The sequence below is a fragment of the Somniosus microcephalus genome, chromosome 19 (assembly GCF_052327205.1).
Source record: "Somniosus microcephalus isolate GS21.2 chromosome 19, FLI_Smic_1.0, whole genome shotgun sequence".
NCBI classification, from domain to species: domain Eukaryota; kingdom Metazoa; phylum Chordata; class Chondrichthyes; order Squaliformes; family Somniosidae; genus Somniosus; species Somniosus microcephalus.
This window is the reverse complement of record NC_141005.1, coordinates 19,892,450-19,914,539: the sequence shown is the minus strand read 5'-3', so window position 1 is coordinate 19,914,539 and position 22,090 is coordinate 19,892,450. Positions and strand designations below refer to the sequence as shown.

Genomic DNA, 22,090 nt, shown 5'->3' with positions numbered 1-22,090 from the left:
TGATCCTGACCTCACTTAGTGTCACACGCATGCACTTTCCAACGCAGGTCACTGGATGGTGGTACCCTAGCAGATTTTCCTCCTTCATAGGCCCGGGGCACCGAAGCAAATTGTATCGCTGACTGTTGCCACAGCTGAGAAAATGGTTACTTCAGCACTACTGATAATTAAGGCTATCAGTTGAACCTTCCTGTGCTGTACGGTTCAGTTCCACACTTAAATGAGTCCTCAGTGGAGCTCCAGGAGTCGGACTCCTTTTAAAAATTAAACTTGCGAAAACAACAATGTTCAACTTTGTACACATTCCATTCTTTGACTTTGATCCTCTTGCCCAGGAGGACTTGCCGAGTGTGACCGAGCTGAGTTAATATCTGTAGCATGACCCAGGTGTGTTTCACCAATTTATGCCATTTCAACTGCTTTGTGCCTGTCCAGCTCCCTCAAGCCCTGGGGGCATCTCTCAAAACAGTTTACCAAATTATGTCGGCACTCTCCGTTTAAACCGAAGTCAACATATATGCAATATAATAAATTCAAAAACACAAAAAAGAAACCTTTCGCTCACAATAGCCAAGCTGCCAGTGGCACGCAGACTGACAGACACGGGCACTCGGATACGAGCATTAACAACTCGAAAGGAAAGTGGAAACACGACTGGACAGTGCAGTGACCGTCCCTCCAGCTCCAGACCTGGCTCGGAATCCAGTCCCCAGTGATGAGCGAGAGTTTTCTGTCTCCACTATCCCGGTGAAATGAATCTGGGGCAGTTTCAACCCTGACTGATGGGAGGTGTGTGGGGGTGGGGGGGGATTCATGCCAAGAACCCAGCACTAAATTAATAGTCGCATTATGATCACAAGCATGGCTGATGTGGGAGATGAACAATTTCACATTGGTGAAGTAGGAGGTTTGGATTAAGGTATATTGGTAGGGGAAAAAAATAAGAGTGTTTGATGCAGACACTGGATACCTTCCCTAGCGGTGACATCCCTCACTTTTACACACACAAAAACTGCATGGTGAAAAATTGTACTGAAATACATAAAAGAGCAGGCAGCAAGGCCAAACAGAGCATGTGATAGTTTGGAGCGTTCTCTGATGCAAGTATTGGTTTGAGGGTGGGCAGTACTGAGCAGAGGCGCTATAGAGATTGCAACTAGTCGATAGCTGGCCAACTCTGAACAAATGTTCCGTCTCTTGGGGTACAGAGAGAGGAACAGCTCTGAGCAGAGGAGAGAAGGCATGCAGCAACAGTAACACACAGTCATACTCTGTACTGTCCAGCATCCGGCAACATCGCTCCCACTCTGGTGGTCTGGGCACTAGGAAGCTGCTCCCTGAAAATATTTAGTACGTAGACAATAATATTTTAATATTACCGTTTCAATAATATTTGAAAGAAAGACTTGCATCTATATCCTGCCTTTCACAACCTCCAGACATCCCAAAGCGCTTTACAGCCAATGAAGTACTTTTTGAAGTGTAGTCACTGTTGTAATGTAGGAAACGCGACAGCCAGTTTGCACACAGCAAGGTCCCACAAACAGCAATGTGATAATGACCAGTTAATCTGTTTTCAGTGAGGGATAAATATTGGCCAAGACACCGGGAACAACTCCCCTGCTCTTCTTCAAAATAGTGTCATAGGATCGGTTTATGTCCGCCTGAGAGGGCAGACGGGGCCTCAGTTTAACCGCTCATCCACAAGACAGCACCTCCGACAGTGCAGCAGCCTAGATTCTTGTGCTCAAGTCACTAGGGAGGGACTTGAACCCACACCGTCTGACTCAGAGGTGAGAGTGCTACCCACTGAGCCACAGCGGACACCAGTCTGCCAGGCAAAAACCATGAGGAATATTAGAACATAAGAAATAGGAGCTGGAGTCGGCCATTTGGCCCTTCGAGCCTGCTCTGTCATTCAACAAGAGCATGGCTGATCTTCGACCTCAACTCCACCTTCCCGCACTATCCCCATATCCCTCGATTCCCTTAGTGTCCAAAAATCTATCACTCTGTCTTGAATATACTCAACAACTGAGCATCCACAGCCCTCTGGGGTAGAGAATTCCAAAGATTCACAACCCTCTGAGTGAAGAAATTTCTCCTCATCTCAGTCCTAAATGGTCGACCCCTTATTCTGAGACTGTGACCCCTGGTTCTAGACTCCCCAGCCAGGGGAAACATCCTCCCTGCATCTACCCTGTCAAGCCCTGTAAGAATTTTATATGTTTCAATGAGATCACCTCTCATTCTTCTAAACTCCAGAGAATATAGGCCTAGTCTACTCAATCTCTCCTCATTAGGACAATCCCCTCATCCCAGGAACCAGTCTAGTCAAAATAAGGCTGGAGAGAGTGAGGATATTAGAGGGACAACCTTTGATGAGCAGGATGGCGGTTTCTCATTCTTGATTTTTCTCATGCTCTTACTTAAAACATACCATTCATTGGACCAGTCACAGAATAAGAACACATCAGGATAACTGAACGTATCAGAGTTATAGGCAGAGGGGCCATCACTGTGCATAACCTGCGAGTATACAATAACCATCACTGTGCATAACCTGCGTATATACAATAACCATCACTGTGCATAACCTGCGTGTATACAATAACCATCACTGTGCATAACCTGCGTGTGTACAATAACCATCACTGTGCATAACCTGCGTGTATACAATAACCATCACTGTGCATAACCTGCGTGTATACAATAACCATCACTGTGCATAACCTGCGTGTATACAATAACCATCACTGTGCATAACCTGCGTGTATACAATAACCATCACTGTGCATAACCTGTGTGTATACAATAGCCAGTCATTTACACACTGTGCCTATACAACACCACCTCCTTGTGCACATGCTAGAAATGTACAAGCACTTTGCCATGTATGCCCTGTGAGTACACAGTGAGTGTACAGTAACTACCTTTTCACATACACTGAGTAGACAAGAACCCAACTCCCTTGTGTACAATAATCACTTCCTGTAGACGCCCCGAGTATGAGGTAAGCAGGGTAGCATTCAAACGTAAAATAAGATTTTATAGAAAAGGAAAAAACCAGTAGACCCAACCAGTTTGTGTACATTTTTGATAGCTATTAACCCACCTATTTATCTTCTGACCAAATCCTTCAATCCCTTTGCAGGTAATTGCCTCTTAAACCAGTTTGCCAGGAATCTCGCAATCAACAGAATTCTTGGGGCCCTGGGCACCAGGAACATGTGGGGCCCCTCCGCACAAAATGTGGAGTAAAATGGAAATAGGGCAATAGAACGTTTACACACTGCATTAATATTAAAACAAACCATGCCAGAAGATGCCACCCTTGTACATCTGGATCAGGTCTCTTTGGTGCAATACACATTTGCACAGGGCCCTTGGCAAAGGGCCTGTTTTTGGCTGGGGTCCCGTAGGCCCGTGCGTTAAACCGCCCCACCCATCGGCTGCCATCATTTTGGCAGAGGATCAGCAGAAATCCCGTTTACACCACGTACATGAGGCTTCTGCCAAAGTTGCACCAGCCGATTAGGAGATTCCCCCTCCCCCCGCCCCCCGCCAGGAGGAGATTCCTAGCATCAATGGCCTTTCTTGGAAATAAGCAAAAAAAGCTACTTTTAATTTAACTTCAGCATAAAATAGTACAATTTGCACAGTAATTTCAATCGTTTTCTTCAGATGCTGTGGCTATAAAGGGACAGACTCTCCATTCGTAGGGTCGCGAGTTTCAATTCCAGTCTCAAGCTGGCATCCAATGGCTGTCATTACGGCGAATATTTAAAGTTCTCGTGCAAGCGCCAGGGGCCGTGCAAAAGCGATGGAGTGATTCATCTCAGAAAGGACAAGTAGAGCTCAGAGGTTTAAAACTAGAAGAATGGACACATTGCAGTAGGGTAAAGGTTGGAATCTAAACAATGGGTTTTGAGGATTTAAATATAGAACAACAGATACTTGGCAGCAAAATGCAGGCTGGAATCGAATCAGGGACCTCAAATGGACTTCACAAACTATCTGAATCCTGAGCTGGATTACTACCTTACAATAGCTCCAGAATACCATTTAAAAAAAAAATATTGTTCACTTTACATACATGCAGTGGGCTCTATGTCACTGAGGTGTAATGACAATCTCACCTCCAAGGATTAACAATTGCGATGGCATTATTGCAAGGCAATTGAGAAATAGTTTGCAATCAGTTACAAGGAAAAATTGGATGGCCAGAGAATATTGTCCCACAATAAGTGGGGCCTTGTGGAACTGCATGGATGTATAAACATTTTTCTTGGCTAATTAACCACATTTATCCAAGGAGATGTACATTCCAGTGGTCCCGCTCCTCTGCTTGTGACTTCAGTTTGCGAAGGGGTCCCAGGGGAGTGAAACTCAAATGGAGACCCAAAACTTCCTGGCACTCACTCCTCTCCCCAATTTATTTCACTTGGCGCCACTGTTGAAATACTTTACCCCTTCCACGGAGATATGTTGCCAGATTATCAGATCCGCCTTGGTCTACTTCCGTTGTATAAATTTATTTAAAGTTGCTATGTAATGGCTACTTGTGGCAAGAATATTGACAGTGCTTCGAAGAGATGCCCATTTGTAATGCGCTTTGGACCGAAATAGTCCTGGAGTTATGGTTTTGTCGGTCACTGCTCTATGGCAGTGAGGACAAGCAAGTGACCTACACCCAGAGTCTCTACCAATGCTACTATGCACCTGGACCCAAGAAGGGGCAGAAGGAGAGAAAGACAGAATTGGACCCAGGTAGCCTGCCCTCCAGTTTTCTTCACTCCCTGTGGACCAGCCACAACATCCACTCTGAACTTTACCCTGACACACCAGCCATCAGATTCCACCATTGAGTTCCCCCCTCGCAGCCCCCCATGTCTTCAATGTTCGGGGGAAAACAGTTGTAATTGCCGCACCCGGTTTTTCTTTCTCTCCCATGTCAACGAGAGGCTACAATCCCTTCCTTCACTTTGGGACGTCCTGAGGTCGTGAAAGGCGTTTTATAAATGTAAGTCTTTCCGTCTTTTCTAAGTAATTTCCTTCACCTCCTTCCACCATGGTCAGGCTTGTGTTCGGGGAGCTCTACATCTGTTGCTGGGAAGTCCATTAGAGTGACCTGGGTCACTTTTGCTCCAGAAGTACCCAGACACCACTCGGAGCATCATGGCTGAGACTGAAAGCTTGGCACAAATGGGACTGTGGCTACCTGACCCACCACCTCGAAGGTGCCTTGAGCTAGTGGTCCAATATGCCACCAGTTTCCAAGCACCAGTCACATCCTGCAGAGTCACAATTTTCAGAAAAACTAAAACGTTCCCTTTTTTTTTTAATAAAAAGGACCCACTTCCCCCAAGATGCGTCATGTCCAGCTCTCTGATGCTTCCACCTTTTGGAGCTGCTCATTTTCAGCCGTGCCCAATCTCCTCTCTGCCCTTTCTTTCCCAACCACCGTCCAGCGTGACTGGTGGCTGGCAGGGGCAAAAACCAACATGCCCAATGTAATAAGTAAAAGCATGTTAATTTTTGTATCACCAGGAAATCACCTAAGCTTTGCTCAGCACCTTCTTAAGTCAACACAACCCAGGTTGACAGTCCACCACTCCATAACTACAATTGTACAGGGCCTTGGTGAGACCACACCTGGAGTACTATGCACAGTTTTGGTCTCTTTATCTAAGGAAAAATATACTTGCTTTGGAGGCGGTGCAACAACGGTTCACTAGATTGATTCCTGGGATGAAAGGGCTGTCCTTTGATGAGAGATTGTGTAGAATGGGCCGATACTCTCTGGAGTTTAGAAGAATGAGAGGTGATCTCATTGAAATATACAAGATTCTGAAGGGGATTGACAGGGTAGATGCTGAGGTTGTTTCCCCTGGCTGGAGTGTCCAGAACTAGGGGGCATAGTCTCAGGATAAGGGGTCGGCTATTTAAGACTGAGATGAGGAGTAATTTCTTCCCTCAGAGGGTTGTGAATCTTTGGAATTCTCTGCCCCAGAGGCTGTGAATGCTGAGTCTTTGAGTATATTCAAGGCTTAGATAGATTTTTGGACTCTCGGGGAATCAATGGATATGGGGATTGGGCGGGAAAGTGGAGTTGAGGTCGATGAGCAGCCATGATCTTATTGAATGGCGGAGCAGGCTCAAGGAGCCATATGGCCTACTCCTGCTTCTTATGTTCTTAACACTGAGCACTCAATGTACTGTGCCATCTTACCTTATTCCAGCATGGAATAGTAACATGTGCAATAGGCTCACTATCATGCCAGTCACTCAAGCTGATCTGCAGGGAGAAGGGGTCAACTGGGGGTAGAGAGGCACTATAGTGAAGTTTGAAAAAAAATCTGAAAAAAATCGTTTTTTCTTTAAAAATATATTTAAAAAATTGAATATTGCTCCTTTAATAAATGTATATTATCATTTTCACTGAAAAAGCAGAGTTTTTTTTTTAATATAGTTTTTCAGCTCAGATCTTGGGAGGGTGGGGACAGTCGGGGTCCAATCGAAGACTGCAGGCGGTGCCGAGCGTACAGTTTGATTTAGGACAGTAACAGCTTGTTAAAGTATCTCCGGGGGCTACATCCATAGCCAGTGGGAACCACAAATAAAGCAAAATGTAAAATAACATTGCTGCTTCATTATATTTAAGAACGCCTAAAAAGTTCTATCATATTTATTTAATTTAGGATAGACAATATTTAGGGGATTTTCCGGATCTTGTCCTAGCTTGGGCCAATTCTGCGACACCAGTAGTTTGGAGCTCAGTACTTAAATGGGTGATGTCTTTAAATCTACCTAGATTACACACAACAGTCACAAAGAATTATGATCATATATAACAGTCTTTTTTTTAGATTTAAAAAACATATATATTTGTGTTTTGGACGGCGAGTGTTACTGAGGGAAGTCGGGCTGGCTTGGAGGTGTAGCCAAATCGGACAGCGTGCGGGACCCCTGAACTGACATCTGTAGAGCTACAATCATTCCGAAGGGTGCTTCAGTCAGCACATTAATCCAGCTTCCTTACAATCTTTGGACTTGGTCACTTCTTTGATCCGATTCCTTTGACACTGTCTGCAGCAATCACCGTTTGAACAGGAATCTCCACCAACAAGGGACTTAAACTTAATGATAATTCTCTGTAATAGCTTGATGCTGAAAGGAGCTAGCTCGGTCGCATGCCTGGCCTCGACTAGATTTAACCGGATGATGCATGTCATTAGATAGAACAGCAGAGAGAAATCACTCCATCTCGCATTAGGAATTCTTTCACAACCTCCGTCATAATAGTCCTGCCAGTATTTAAAAATACAGGACAAGCTGTATTCCATTGGAAAGCCGCCTTTATGCACTAGCTCAGCTCCAACTTTAGTGTTAAAGGAAGATCGACTTCATCAATCTTTCTCTTCATTTATTTACAGACACAAAAAAGCAATGACATTAAATCACACCATAGCCGCACTTGCATGTTATGACATCTCAACAAATTTGACACACAGCTCTCCACCCCCTCCCCTCCTGAACAGAGAAAGGTTCAGCAAACACTTTGACATATGAAGGCAGAAAGCTCATTTAAGGTAACTTCTTTTATAATCCCGAAAAGTTGGCTGTTTATGCTCACAAACTCTCCCTTTGAGGCAACATTGCAAAATCAAAGCTTCCCAGTGGGCAATGTTATGAGACGGGAGTTCCCCATATTGCAGCAGCCTCCCCTGGCACAATACACGGCTCATCAAATGCCTTACGGCTACACCAGCTTTGGTCCATTTTGAACGCATCCAACAGAGGTCTATGACGGTCATCCAATCAAACAGGGTAGGTTTTTTTTTGAGAGCAGAGAAAAAACCGTGTTAAGACGAGAAACAAAGATCCAGTCTCATTGTGAAAGTGAGTGCAGATCACCAGCCTGCCTTTCCAAACCTGCTAAATTGCACCGAGACCCACCCAGCCAGCTAACTCCCCATCACTGAAATACTGCACCACAATCATAACCTCTATAAAAAGGAAATGGTTCAGATAAAATAATTGCAGATTTTGAAACAATATGAAATATAATACCTCCATTTATACCTCGGCTTATCGCGTTACAACATCTCAGAGCACTTCATACAATTAATGACTTTGTGAAGTAGATTGACTGCTGAGCAGACAAATCGGACAATCATTCTCTACCAGCAACAACTCACAAACAGCACCGAGTTTAATGACCAATTAATCTTCTTGACCAATTTGCAGGGCTATGGGGAAAAGAGCGGGGGAGAGTGGGACTAATTGGACAGCTCTTTCAAAGAGCCGGCAGGGGCACGATGGGCCAAAAGGCCTCCTCCTGTGCTGTATGATTCTAACCTGTCTTTCTGGCGCTATTAGTTGAGAGAGGCAGGTCAGCCAGGGCACCAGGAGAATTCCTTGCTCTTCCAAAGATGCCATAGGATCTTTAACACCTGCCTGAATTGGCAGAACAAGAGCCTCGGTTTAATATCTCACCCAAAGGAAGGCACCTCCCAAAATTGCAGAACCTCCCTTCAGTACCGCACTGGAGCATGACGCTAGACTATCAGCTCAAATCTTACTATGGTGCGATCCTACAACCTTCTGACCAGCACGTCCCCGCCCACTCCCAAAGCAAGGATGCTATGGACAGAACCATACTTTACATAGAATTATACAGGATATACAGCATAGGAACAGGCCATTCGGCCCAACCAGTCCATGCCGGCGTTTATGCTCCACACGAGCCTCCTCCTGTCTTTCCACATCTAACTCTATCAGCATCACCCTCTATTCCCCTCTCCCTCATGCGCTTAGCGAGCCTCCCCTTCAATGCATCTATAATATTCGCTTCAACCACTCCCTTGTGGCAGCGAGTTCGAAACAACATTCTGATTTTTGGATTCCGACTGATAACTTACACACATACGAATTGAAGCTTCTACGAGGAGCCAAGGCTACAGGACCACTTTAAATTCACACACAGCTCGTGTGTGGGGCAGGAAACACAGGTTTGCGAAGTTTCTCAAACTTGATTGCTCCCTCCTTGACTACAGGCAGGAAGTGTAAAGGTGAGATCAGTCTCCCCTCCAAAGTCACTCCAACTGCCACCAGGCAGATTTCCCCTTCATTGGAACACACTTTAATCAAATCAAAAAGCAGCGTTAACCGCGACTGGCGTAAGGGCGGGGTTATTATATATATATATATATATATATTTTTTTTTTGCAAACGAAACTGATCACACGCTCACAGACCCGGGGTAACTGACACACTCACATGGTCTGACAGCCGCATCCTCGCTCGCCGGAGCAAAGGGGTCGCTTACATTGTCCCGGGTGCAGCACAGGCAAGCGGGTAAATCAGAACGAAACTATCCAACAATCAAATATCTCGGCCAATCCTTTCCCACGCGAATCCATTACATTACAGACGTGCCCCGACATGTTCCGCCTACTTATCTTGGCCAAGGGGAAAAAAAAACTTTCTATAAAAAGAGTTCACCACTGCCCTGCAGGAATTGGCACCGCTCGCTACAACCTCCCTCCCACCTTAACAACGAGGAGAGGAGAGAGGGGGTGGGAGCAAAGAGTGGAATGTCGCAAAAGACTTAAAAAAATATACTTTGCATCAAGTTTTAGAACAATGTTAACATCAAGGCAAGTCACAACATTCTGTTCCAAAAATAAAGTTCACTATTCGCCGAGAAGAATCTTAGAATGATACTGCACAGTAGGAGGCCGTTCGGCCCATCATACCTGTGCTAGCTCTCTGAAAGAATGATCCATTCTATCCCCATAGCCCCGCTATTCTGTTTCCTTTTTTTTTAATGTAGAAATTCAATTCTCTTTTGAAAGCTACTATTGAATCTGCTTCCATCCTTTCAGGCAATGCAAAAAAAAGGGTGCATTTAAAAATATATTTTGCTTTTAGATTGTACAATAGTCTAAAATGGTAAAAGTGAAGCTAGCTATAAGGAGAGGGAAAAAGTGCTGGTTTCTCTCTGATCATTCTTTCCGTTAATTCCACCCCCACCCCTCGCCTGCCCAAACTTTCTTACCTGTACTCCTGGGCTGGGTGATGAGGGTTATGTCCCGACGTCCTTAAAATCCCCGACATTTCCGCTCTGATCTCGTTTTCTATCATCTCCCTCCAAGAACTAAACGGTGCCCACACATAGGGGGAGGGGGTAAAAAGTGTATATGTTTTGTTACCATCTGTAGGTTTAAAATTGTAGCTATCCAGCACTTCAGGAAGAGAGCGGTGTCACTCCAAAAACCATGCCGGCAGATTAAACAAACCCCACGAAGCTAACCGATACAGTAGCTGTAACAACACTAGTAATAAGTGGGAATATCATTAAACTCATCACACTTATTTGGACTATCAATTACTTATTTTTTTCTCCCAGATACTGCATGCAAAGACAGAGACAGCACAGGTGGTGGGATTGTCTAAACTGTCAATGCACTAAAAGCGAGAATATATATATATATTTTTCAACAATGCAATCCTTTTTACAGCAGCGGTTAGTTAATAATTAGCTGGACATTGCTGGGATTTTCTACAAATCGCTCAAAACTGCACGCAAATATATCCCCCCCTCTCACCCCCTCCAAAAAAAGTTTTAAATTGCATTTAGAAAAACTGCAAAACTGAATCAAAAGCCTTCTATTTAATGCAATGCAGCCCGAGAGAGTTTTTTTTTAGGGAGGGCAGAAAGCTAGCGAATAGATGTCTGTACCTGCTGAGATTTTCCTATTGCTCCGATCTCCTGTGTGAATTTTTTGAATCCACACAAACGGTTTTTAAATTTCCCGGCGCTGGCAGGCAGCGATCCTGGCGCATGCGCGCGGCGGTGGCGATTGTTGTTGGGGGGGGGGGGAGGGGTGAGGAAGGAAGATAAATCGATTAGTCGGCTGGGTCAGCGATTTACCATCAATTCCCGTGGCCTCCTCCACCTCCCTGCTAACACTTTTTCACCTTCAGCCCCATTCGATCCCAGCAGGAGGGATAGAGAGAGAGAGAGAGAGAGGCCAAGAAAGAAAAGATGCCTTTTGCCTTCAAAGAATCCAACTTTTAAAAAAGTTTTTCAAAAGTTTCTTGGAACAAAATTGCAAACTCCACCAGACTTGTTGCCAGAGACTGTAGACCGCGGCTGCACCTGAAATAAAAGCTGCTTTCAAATAAAATGCAAAGCTAGATTCTTCCCAATTTTTTTTCTGCTTCCCCCCCCCCCCTAGGATCTGCTGGGATGTTTTTTGTTGTGAGTTTCAGGCAGTTTCATTCCCAGAGTTTTGCTCTCTCCCTGGTCCTGGAACTTTCTCCCCCTCCCCTCTCTCCCCTCTCTCTCTCTCTCTCCTGACAGTTGGTGTTGGGGATTGAGTGAAGTCGGTGGTGCTGCGGGTTTCTTTGACATGAACACACAGGCTCTTGCCTCCCACCCTCTGCTTTCCCCGCCGCTCTGCCCGCGCCTCCTCCCGGCTCCACAGTGACTTCGCGGGAAAGGCGGCCGGACTGGCGCGGCCGACATACCATCTTGTGCAATAACAAAGGGGGGGGGGGGGGCAAGGAGGGGAACTAACACTCGAAGAATAAAGAAAAGAGCTTTTTTTTTAAAAACCGAAACAATGCTCGGTACTCCAGCCCCAGTTTCCTCAACAGTGGCTGCATACGTCGGATACACAGTAGCAGGTTCATATGGCGAGACACGGCAGAAAACATCCCAAAATCAAAGCATGCAATTTATAAATAAAAACAGATTCAACATATTTTGCCCTGATTTCTAAATGATGCCTTATTTTGTGCTTGCATATGGGCCTCCTGTTATAATTGTGTCTCATTGATAAATACAAATAACACTTTTTGATTTAAAAAAATCTAGAAGTCACATCTTTTTAAAAAGACTTGCATTTATATAGCGCCCTTCACGACCTCCAGATGTCCCAAAGCGCCTTACAGACACTTTTTTTTCGAGTGTAGTCACTGTTGTAATGTAGGAAACGCAGCAGCCAATTTAGCGCACAGCAAGCTCCCACAAACAACAATGTGATCATCTGTTTTAGTGATGTTGATTGAGGGATAAATCTTGGCTAGGACACCAGGGTTATCTCCTCTGCTCTTCTTCAATATAATGCCACAGGATCTTTCACATCCACCTCAATTTATTGTCTCACTCAAAAGAGGGCACCTCCGACAGTGCAGCACTCCCTCAGCACTGCACTGGAGTGTCAGCCTAGATTTTTGTGCTGAAGTCTCTGGAGTGGGACTTGAACCCACAACCTTCACTCACAGGCAAGGGTGCTACCAACTGAGCCCCAGCTGACACATAGCCCTTTAAATATGTTCAACAGAAGTTTTTGTGTTGTGGTTGAGATCTGGGTTGGTTCAGTACATATCTGACTGAATTTATTGCTTTGTACACAAATGCAAATTTTTTTCCCCTTCTTCAATGTTCTTCTCTCCCTTCCCCTCTGAAGGAATTAATTTTCTCCTTGGGGTATAGGTTCAATGACACGTGGAGTCCACCCAAGTGGCTTTGTGTGATCTATGACAGTGTGTGTTGGTAGGCCATTTGACCATGAATGGCATCACAAACTACCCCATTCCTGTCCTCACCCATGTCAACACGAGGCGTGCTGCCTCTAGGGGTCGCTGGACATCAATCAGCTGCCTCCAGTGGCAACAATGGGAGCTTCCTGGCTGAGCTAGGAATCACTCTTGGCCTCTGGTAGGCCCAGCACCTGAATTGCTCAAGCTCACCACCCATAGAGAGCAGTGAAGTGGTTTTGCAATCATTGGTTTGCACAGGGTTTCCCCAGCCATTGAAGAAGGTACAGTCACCAGCTAAATAACCACAACCTGTGACTTTAAAACAACTGCACACATGCAGGCTTAATTTAGAGTGGATTCAATAGCCCACGATAAAAATTGGAGGTTTCTACAGCACCGGAACCCAGCAGTGGCAATGCAGAATGGCTGCAATGTCTGGTAAGTTAGCACATCATCCTTGTGTGTGGGTTTCCTCCGGGTGCTCCGGTTTCCTCCCACCGTCCAAAGATGTGCAGGTTAGGTTGATTGGCTATGATAAATTGACCCTTAGTGTTAGGGGGATTAAATACGTGGGGTTACGGGGATCGGGTGGGATATGTGTCGGTGCAGGCTCGATGGGCCGAAATGGCCTCTATCTGCACTGTGGGGTTTCTGTGATTTCTGTGATTTCTGTGATATAGGCTAACATGAAAGAAAGAAAGACTTGCATTTATATAGCGCCTTTCACGACCACCGGACGTCTCAAAGCACTTTACAGCCAATGAAATACTTTTGAAGTGGAGTCACTGTTGTAACGTGGCAGCCAATTTGTGCACAGCAAGCTCCCACAAACAGCAATGTGACAATGACCAGATAATCTGTTTTTGTTATGTTGGTTGAGGGATAAATATTGGCCCCAGGACACCAGGGATAACTCCCCTGCTCTTCTTCGAAATAGTGCCGCGGGGTCTTTTACATCCACCCGAGAGAGCAGACGGGGCTTTGGTTTAACATCTCATCCAAAAGACAACACCTCCAACAGAGCAGCACTCCTGCAGCGGGACTTGAACCCGCAACCTTCTGGCTTAGAGGCGAGTGTGCTACCCACTGAGCCACAGCTGAAGGGTAGCAAGGTTGCATTTAGGAAAACACACAGATTTTAGTGTGTTACATATAGGTTAATGCACATGCCAGCGTGTTAAATACAGGATAACGCACATGATGGAGTGTTACATACTGGATAACACATCTGAATGGAAATCACGGCTTAAAGAGGGAGGGCAAATCCTTGAGTTTTATATGTGTTATGTTCTGGAGAGAGAGCCGCAACCCTGGTGACCTCAATGGAAGAGAAAATCAGGCAGAGTGTAAAATGGATGGCCAATTGCCTTTTGTCTGTTTTGCACTTGCGCCCAAGACGGATTTTACCCGCATTGCTCTTTCCCAATTTAAGCCAGAGGATTCCCCATCAATGGAGTAGGTAGCTGGACTCTGCCATTGCTGACTCGCTGCTCATCACTAGCAAATGCCTGTGATGTAACAGACAACTGTGATGGCTTGGGCTCATGTAGCTTGCTCTGCCTCCCAGGACAGACGGCCCTTACCTCTATTTGGCTTCTCAACCACGGTGATGCAACCAGGATCAAAAGCTCATTGCAGGCACCGATCTATTAACCTAACATTCCACTGCTGTCTCTGCCACTTACGTAAAGGATGCAGGGCCAGCCAGAAGGTAATTCATCAAATTAATCAACCAAAAAGTACAAAGTAAAATAAAATGATGATCCGTTGCTTGGAAAGTCGATCAGTTCTGAAAAGAGTGAAGATTGAATTTTTTTTTGAAACTTTCAATGATATTTTTGCCCAGTCAGCTTATTAATAAAATAAGCCAGACTCTAATCAATTTTAAATCACATGAGGTCTTATACCAGATTGGCTGACATTGGGGAAATGTTAGGAGTGAGATTTATACGCTCACAAAGTTATACAGAACACAAATATATTTAAATAATAAATAAAAGGAGCGTTCTTTATTTGGAAGGAAGTGCATTCAAATTAATTACATTTTCAAACTAAAGTGAGTGAAAGTTGATAGGCCTGTAGAATAATTTATTAACTCTTACTAGTCACGAACATGTTGACATAGCCAAACACAGTCAGACTTATTTAGGAAATTCCAATGAGTTTACTCATTTGGCAGCTACCTCCCCAGGTTTGGTGCGGCTTTATGCATCGGAAGATCGACCTGGTTCTGTCTATGATGCAGCAATGTCAGTTTTCAGGCTTTCGGTTGGCTGAAATGGATCAAATGGCTTCATTCTGTACTGTACTATTCTATGATTCTATAATTCTATCTAACTGAAAGAGGGAAAAATGATTGGGCCAATCTTTGTACTCCACAAATTACCCCACAGGCCATTAACATTCTCTTGGATTGAAAAAAGAATTATGTGCAATAGTGGTACAGAATGGCAAGGAGAGAAATATATATAAATAATATATTAGAAATGCTATTATAAATTCCTATGTTCACATTTATGGAGGAAACTTGCCAACATTACAACAGTGACTACGTTTCAAAAGTATTTAATTGGCTGTAAAGGATGCCCTGAGGTCGGGAAAGGCGCTGTATAAATGCAAGATTCATGTAAATTTGTCATGCTGTAATTACATACTCCCACCAATGGCGGTGCTGTAACACTTCAATTTTGTATCTCGGCTCCTCAGTCTCTACAACAGAAAATCGCCAACACTACAACCATCTCTACTTCTCTACTTTTTGAACTACCATAAGTCTTGTCAAAGTATTACGTAAAAATAAGGACGGAATGTATGACTTTAAAATAGGGACTGAACTGCATCTGCCGCCCTGATCCAATTCCCCTCCCCCGCCCCCTAACTCCCTTTTTCGTCTGAAAACTGCATTTGGTTTTCACTCCCCATGTGCAATGCCACAGGAGAGCAACTAATATTATATATATATATAATTATTAAAAATCTTGCACTCTTCCTGTCTACTAACTTTCCTTCCTGTTGTCAGGATTTTTTGGTGACCTTTTTCTGTGAACATTTACCAATATAAATTGCTGTCAACATTTCCCCTTCAATTTTGCTATATCAACTGTCACAGAGTAGTTGCAGACTCTGGCCACTAGGTGACAAACTTCTATAGTCTCCCAACTCAGTTGCCACCTGGTATATAAACAAAATTTACATTCCCCAGCTGACCATGGGCAGTGCCATGGACAGTTTACTAGTGTAGGTAGAGACTGGGCATGGAACAGTGTCAAACTACACTGAGTCCATGAAAATAATACGACAGAAAATAAACCTCAAACTATTAAACTGCAGGTGCTCAGGACCATCTGCATAGGGTCTATGTAGACACACTTGTGGTCATCCTATCTCTTTACCAGTCACTCTCACCTGTTCATCTGAAGAAATGGTCTCAGTCACCTTCATCCTCACTTGTTAAAGTGAAAGGAGATTGGATCTGGATAACCTGCTGTAAAGTAATCTTGCATATAACCCTCCCAGAAATCTAATGCTCGTGGTGTCAAGAACATGATGTCTCTTTGAATATATTTTTGGAGAGATAGGGGGTGGAGTGGGTGGGAGTTTAAGCACCAGAGCCATTTAGGCTTTGAAGGTTTATAACAGGGGTTTCAAATCCACATTTACATGGTGTGACAAACTTCTCTGCCCTTTCCCTTGTTCCAGCATTTAACACTTAAAACCTGCTTCTCGGAGACAGCCTGATTGGTGTCGTCATGCTTCAGTAGCAACATGATTTGGAATAGATAGCAGCAGAATCTATCAGCCATGCAAGTAATGATTCTGAAGGGCGGTCAACACCAATAACAGAAACGCTTCACTCTCTAAAGCAAAACATGTTTCATTTGGAGGTTCTGTCTAAATATGACACAGAACGGGAAAACAGTAGAGTTGTAGGAAGAAGCCGAACTCTTTCAGGATTCCCCGTTGTACCACCCCAGATCAGCCATGATCTCATTGAATGGCGGAACCGGCTCGATGGGGCTGAGTGGCCTCCTCCTGTTCCTATGTTCCTAATATCATGAGAAAATAGGACCAATGCAGTCCCATTCCACTTGTGGTGCAGCAGCAGACACACAGACCTTGTATCATGTTGTGAAGTGGACTCATTTGATATTATCGCAACAAATTCCTGCACATAGTACTTAATGGACAGGAAACATGTTGGTGATAGCTGACAACAGCAGTTGTTAAAGAGCTGCTGCCTGCTTTCTTAAGGCTAGTCTGTATGTTGTTGATGAGATTTCTAGATTGAAGGTAGCCATGGCAGAGAGTAGGGGGAGAAGAGGTCTTACTCAAAGAATGGTGGTCTTCACTGGACCTCAAGGGCAGCCTCTATATAAAATTGAATGTGCACAATCCTTGAATGGAGCAGGCTTGAAAAAGCACCAGTCTGCCTCAAGTGCCTCAGCTTGGTAGCACACTGGTGGGTTCATGCCTGCAATTCCGGACACGGCAAATTCCCAACCTCAGCTGTGCTACCACAAGGAGAAACAGCAGCGTAACAGTTATGGCACTGGACTAGCAATGAAAAGCTTATGGGTTTAGATCCCACCATGATAATTTGAGAAATTGAATTCAATAAATGTGATCATTTGTGGACTGTACTACCTGGTCAGGCCTACCCAGAACTCAATTCCACATGACGTGGTTAACTCTTAATGCCTTGCGTCAGCTGTGGCTCAGTTGTAGCACTCTTGCCTCTTGAAGTCAAGAAGGTTGTGGGTTCAGAGTCCCACGTCAGAGACGTGAGCACAACAAATCCAGACTGACACTCCAGTGCAGTACTGGGAGAGAGTCAGAGGTGCCATCTTTTGGATGAGATGTTAAACTGAGACCTCATCATCCCTCTCTAAAAGATCCCAGGGCACTATTTTGAAGAAGAGCAAGGGAGTTCTCCCCAGTGTCCTGGCCAACATTTATTCCTAAACCAACATCACAAAAAACATAGGAACAGGAGGAGGCCATTTAGCCTCTTGAGCCTGTTCCGCCATTCAATGAGATCATGGCTGATCTGTAGCTTAACTCCTGCCTTGGATCCATATCCTTTTATACCCTTGTCTAGCAAAAATCTATTGACCTCCGATTTAAAATTATTATTTGAGCTAGCATCTACTGCTTTTTGTGGAAAAGACTTCCACCCTTTGTGTGAAGAAGTGTTTCCGAACATCTCTCCTAAATAGCCTGGCTCTGATTTTAGGGTTACGTCCCCTTGTCCTAGACTCCTCCACCAGCAGAAAAGGTTTCTCTCCATCTACCCTGAGTTAGCTGATATCAGCTAGATGGCAAAAGAGGAATCATTTTATGAAATCGCACTCCTGGCACTGCGCCTTCCCCAGCTCCGGGAGCATACATCGGGAATTTGGACAACATGTTGATGCTTCGTATCAGGAGTCTGATTTTGTAACATTACTCCGTTAGAAGTGCTACAATTGCACTGGCTCAGGAAGGGGACAAATAACGATAGCAAAATACTGCAGATGCTGGAAATCCGAAATAACAACAGAAAATGCTGGAAAAACTCAGCAGGCCAGGCAACATCCATGGAGAGAAATTAGAATCGACATTTCGGGTGTGTTATGTCCGTGTATCTTAATGTTGTGTCCTTCAATAATCAGACAACAGACTGCAGGGAACGATTCAACAGGTGTTTACTGAATGAGGGTTACTCTAGAACTAACTGTACAGATCACTACTCAGGGTTTATATACAGGGGTGGTCACTGCCGGTACTACAGTATACAGGAGCTGTAAAAAGTAGTTCTCTCCCTTAAGGTATATATACATTACATACATTACAATTCCTCCCCTTTTAGATTAACAGTACCATAACATAATACTCATTTAACAATTAACATTTTTAATATACAATGTTATATGAAAATAGTCCATTCATATATTCAGTCTCTGGGGAGGCTTCCTGATTCTTTCTGGATAATGCCTTTCCCGAGTGTCTCGCTCTTGGTGCGGAGGCGATTCTAGCACCCTGTTGTCAGTTGATTCATCAGCTTCCAATGCTATTGTTTCTGAGGTAGATGCGACCTGTACGTCGGGTTCCTCACCAGGTACGTATGGCTGAGACATGGGGTTGACTCGTTCCTGTGACTCTAAGATCTGGTCAGCATGGCGTCTCACAATGTTCTCCCCAACATCCACTGTGTACATTAGTGGCCCCTGCCGTGTGCATATCGTTCCTGGTTGCCATTTCTCTGTTCGGTAGTCGCGGGCTAAGACTGGTTGCCCTACATTGAAGCTCCTTGTCGGCTTCTCATTGATGTGCTGGAATTGCTTACTCTCAACATCTCTTCGTACATTTGGTCTGAGCAAATCCAGACGAGATCTCAACCTTCGGTTAAAGAACATCATGGCCGGGGCCTGGTTGGTGACTGCATGTGTCGCATTTCTGTAGGCTAACAGGAAATTGTCCACCTTATGCTGAAGTGGAATGCCGTCATCGCACATGGCCTTTACTGCTTTTTCAGCCAATCCATTTGTGGCTGGATGATACGGGGCGGATGTGTAATGCCTTACCCCATTCGTTTTCATAAATCTTCGAAACTCTTCGGACACAAACTGTGGTCCGTTATCAGAGCAAATCTGCTCTGGCAAGACGTTCCTGGCAAAAATGGTCCGTAGGACTGCAATAGTTTTCTCCGTGGTGGTGGAGGACATTTTGATCACCTCAGGCCATTTCGAGTGCGCATCCACGGCTATTAAAAACATTGAGTCCATGAATGGACCAGCAAAATCAATATGCACCCGTTGCCATGGAGATGAGGGCCACTCCCATGGGTGTAGAGGGGCATGTGGTGGTGCATTTTGGACCTTCTGGCATCCTGAGCAGCTCTTTGTCAGGTCCTCGATTTGCTGATCGATCCCCAGCCACCACACATAAGCCCTAGCAAGGCTTTTCATTTTCACCCCTCCCAGATGACCTTCGTGAAGCTCATTGAGCACTCTCTCCCTTAACTTGGGTGGAATTACCACTCGGGATCCACACATCAAGGTCCCCTGGCATACTGACAGCTGTTCTCTTCTGGATGAGAATGCTGGCAACAGTGAGTCGCCATGTGCTGGCCATCCCTTCACCGTCAAATCATATACCCGAGACAGTGTCGGGTCATTTCGGGCCTCCTTCTCTATACCAGCGTTAGTTACTGGCAAGCATTCAATTATAGTCGAATTAAATATTTCGACAGGATCCACTGCTGGTGCTTCCTCCGCAGTAGGCAGTGGCAGGCGTGATAGCCCATCAGCGTTTCCATGCTGTTTCGTGCCCTTATACTCGATTTCATATTGGTGCGCCCCTAGAAAAAGGGACCATCTTTGTAGCCGTTGTGCAGTCATCACCGGAACGCCCTTCTTTGGATTAAAGATGGAGACAAGTGGTTGGTGGTCAATCAGCAAGGTGAACTTCTGCCCGTGCAGATAGTGATTGAACTTTTTCACTCCCCACACTAGGCTGAGGGCCTCCCTGTCAATCTGGGCGTAGTTACGCTCGGCTGAGGTTAGTGATCATGACGCAAAGGCTATTGGCCTCTCTGAGCCGTCCGAGAATTTGTGCGACAGCACCGCTCCAATGCCGTAGGGTGACGCATCACATGCCAACCGAATTGGTAATGCCGGGTTGTAATGGGCCAACACCTCTTTCGATGTGATTAGTGTTTTGCTCTTCTGGAAAGCTCGCCTACATTCATCACTCCACTTCCATGGCAACCCAGTTTGCAGTAGGGTGTTCAGTGGGTGTAGTATTGTAGACAAATTTGGCAAGAACTTATGGTAGTAGTTTACCAGCCCGAGGAACGACCTCAGTTGTGACACATTTTCCGGTGCTGGAGCCTTGACTACTGCCTCAATCTTCTCTGGGGACTTATGTAACCCCTCTTTATCGATAACGTGGCCACAATACAAGATCTGTTTTCTAAAAAACTGGCATTTGGGGCGGTTAGCTCGGAGCCCATATTCCTGCAATCTAGTGAGCACCTGCTCCAGGTTGGCGAGGTGATCACTGTCAGTTTCGCCCGTGACCAGGATGTCGTCCAAATAACACTGGGTCCCTGGGATCCCTTGCAGGACTTGTTCCATTGCCCTCTGCCAAATAGCCGGAGCTGATGCTACCCTGAATACCAGCCGGTTGTATTGGTAGAGACCTTTATGGGTGTTGATTGTGAGGTATTTTTTTGATGCTTCTTCTACCTCCATTTGCAGATACGCCTGGGCCAGATCAATCTTAGTGAAGCGTTTCCCTCCAGATAGCGAGGTGAAAATATCTTCAATCCGCGGAAGTGGACATTGTACGGTGTGAAGGACCGGGTTCACTGTTACCTTAAAGTCCCCACAGATGCGAACCTTCCTTGGTTCCCCAGGCGTGCTGCTCAACGACTTTTTCATCACAGGGACGATGGGTGTAGCCCACTCGCTCCAGTCTACCTTGGACAGTACACCTGAACGTTCCAGACTCTCCAGCTCTGTTTCGACGGCTGGGCAGATCGCATAAGGTACCGGTCTGGCCTTAAAGAATTTTGGGCTTGCGTTTTCTTCAATTTTAATCGTCGCTGTCATGCCTTTTAGTGTTCCGAGTCCTTGCTGGAACACTTCTTTCGCATCAGTTAGGATCTTTGACAGTCGCCCAGGTGTGACGTCGTCATCCTTTTTTTCAGCCACAGTCAGTGCCTGTATGGAATGCCAATCTAGCTGTATCTTCCGGATCCATTCACGTCCTAGTAGTGGTGGTCCTCCATCTGGCAATACATATAGGTCCATTTTTGGTGTTTCCTTGCCGTTATATATAACGTTCACCCTTATTTTTCCTTTGGGGTAGACTTTTTGCCCCGTTAACGTCTTCAAGACAATCTTTGTATCTCTCAAGGGTATATGTGAGAATAGCCGCTTGTAGTCCCTTCGGTTTATGACTGTTAGGGCTGATCCTGTGTCCAATTCCATTTTCACTTGTACTCCTACTATCTTGAGCGTGACCCAGTTAGTTTGGTGATCCTCCGTTTTGATCACATTATGTAGTTTCAGACAACCCAGCTCCTTGCTTCCGGAGTCTGTATCACTCTTCTGTTCGTCTGAACTACTCTCCGTCACCTTATGTACCTTCTTGTACTTCTCCTGTGGAGATTTCTTGCTGCTGGTTTTCTTTCCCAACCTGCAGACTCTTGCTATGTGTCCTACTTTCCCACACTGTCTGCACACTTTGTCCTTGAACCAGCAATCATTATGGTCGTGTGTTGTTCTGCCGCAGCAATAGCACTTCACTGTTCCGTATGACATTTCATTTGTGCCATATTCTTGTGGTCTCCGTTGTATCTCTGCAGCACCCCATGCTGCTGCTTCGTGTGATACTGCAATGCTGAAAGCCTTGTCCAGCGTAAGATCCTTTTCTGATAGAGGCCGTTTCTGGGTTCCTTCACTTTGAAGCCCACACACAAACTTGTCCCTTAAAGTATCTGCTAGTCCCGTTCCAAACTGGCAGTGTTTCGATAGCTTGCGCAGTTCCG

The 22,090-nt window shown here is 45.1% G+C and overlaps 1 protein-coding gene across 3 annotated transcripts in view; it reads right to left on the bottom strand.

The window, feature by feature from the left end:
- The window catches only part of foxn4 (forkhead box N4), a 32,552-nt gene extending 21,129 nt beyond the window's left edge, over positions 1 to 11,423 (bottom strand). Inside the window, exons 1-2 of one of the 3 annotated variants that reach the window (XM_085961311.1) lie at positions 10,748 to 11,423; positions 10,064 to 10,162 (exon numbers count right to left, since the gene is read on the bottom strand). In XM_085961311.1, the coding sequence (XP_085817437.1) occupies positions 10,064 to 10,149 (86 nt within the window). In that variant the 5' untranslated portion in view covers positions 10,150 to 10,162; positions 10,748 to 11,423. Of the gene's footprint in view, positions 1 to 8,924; positions 9,091 to 9,282; positions 9,473 to 10,063; positions 10,163 to 10,747 lie in introns of those variants that run through there. The other 2 variants (XM_085961312.1, XM_085961313.1) reach the window with 2 other exon arrangements.
- Positions 11,424 to 22,090: the final 10,667 nt, after the last annotated feature.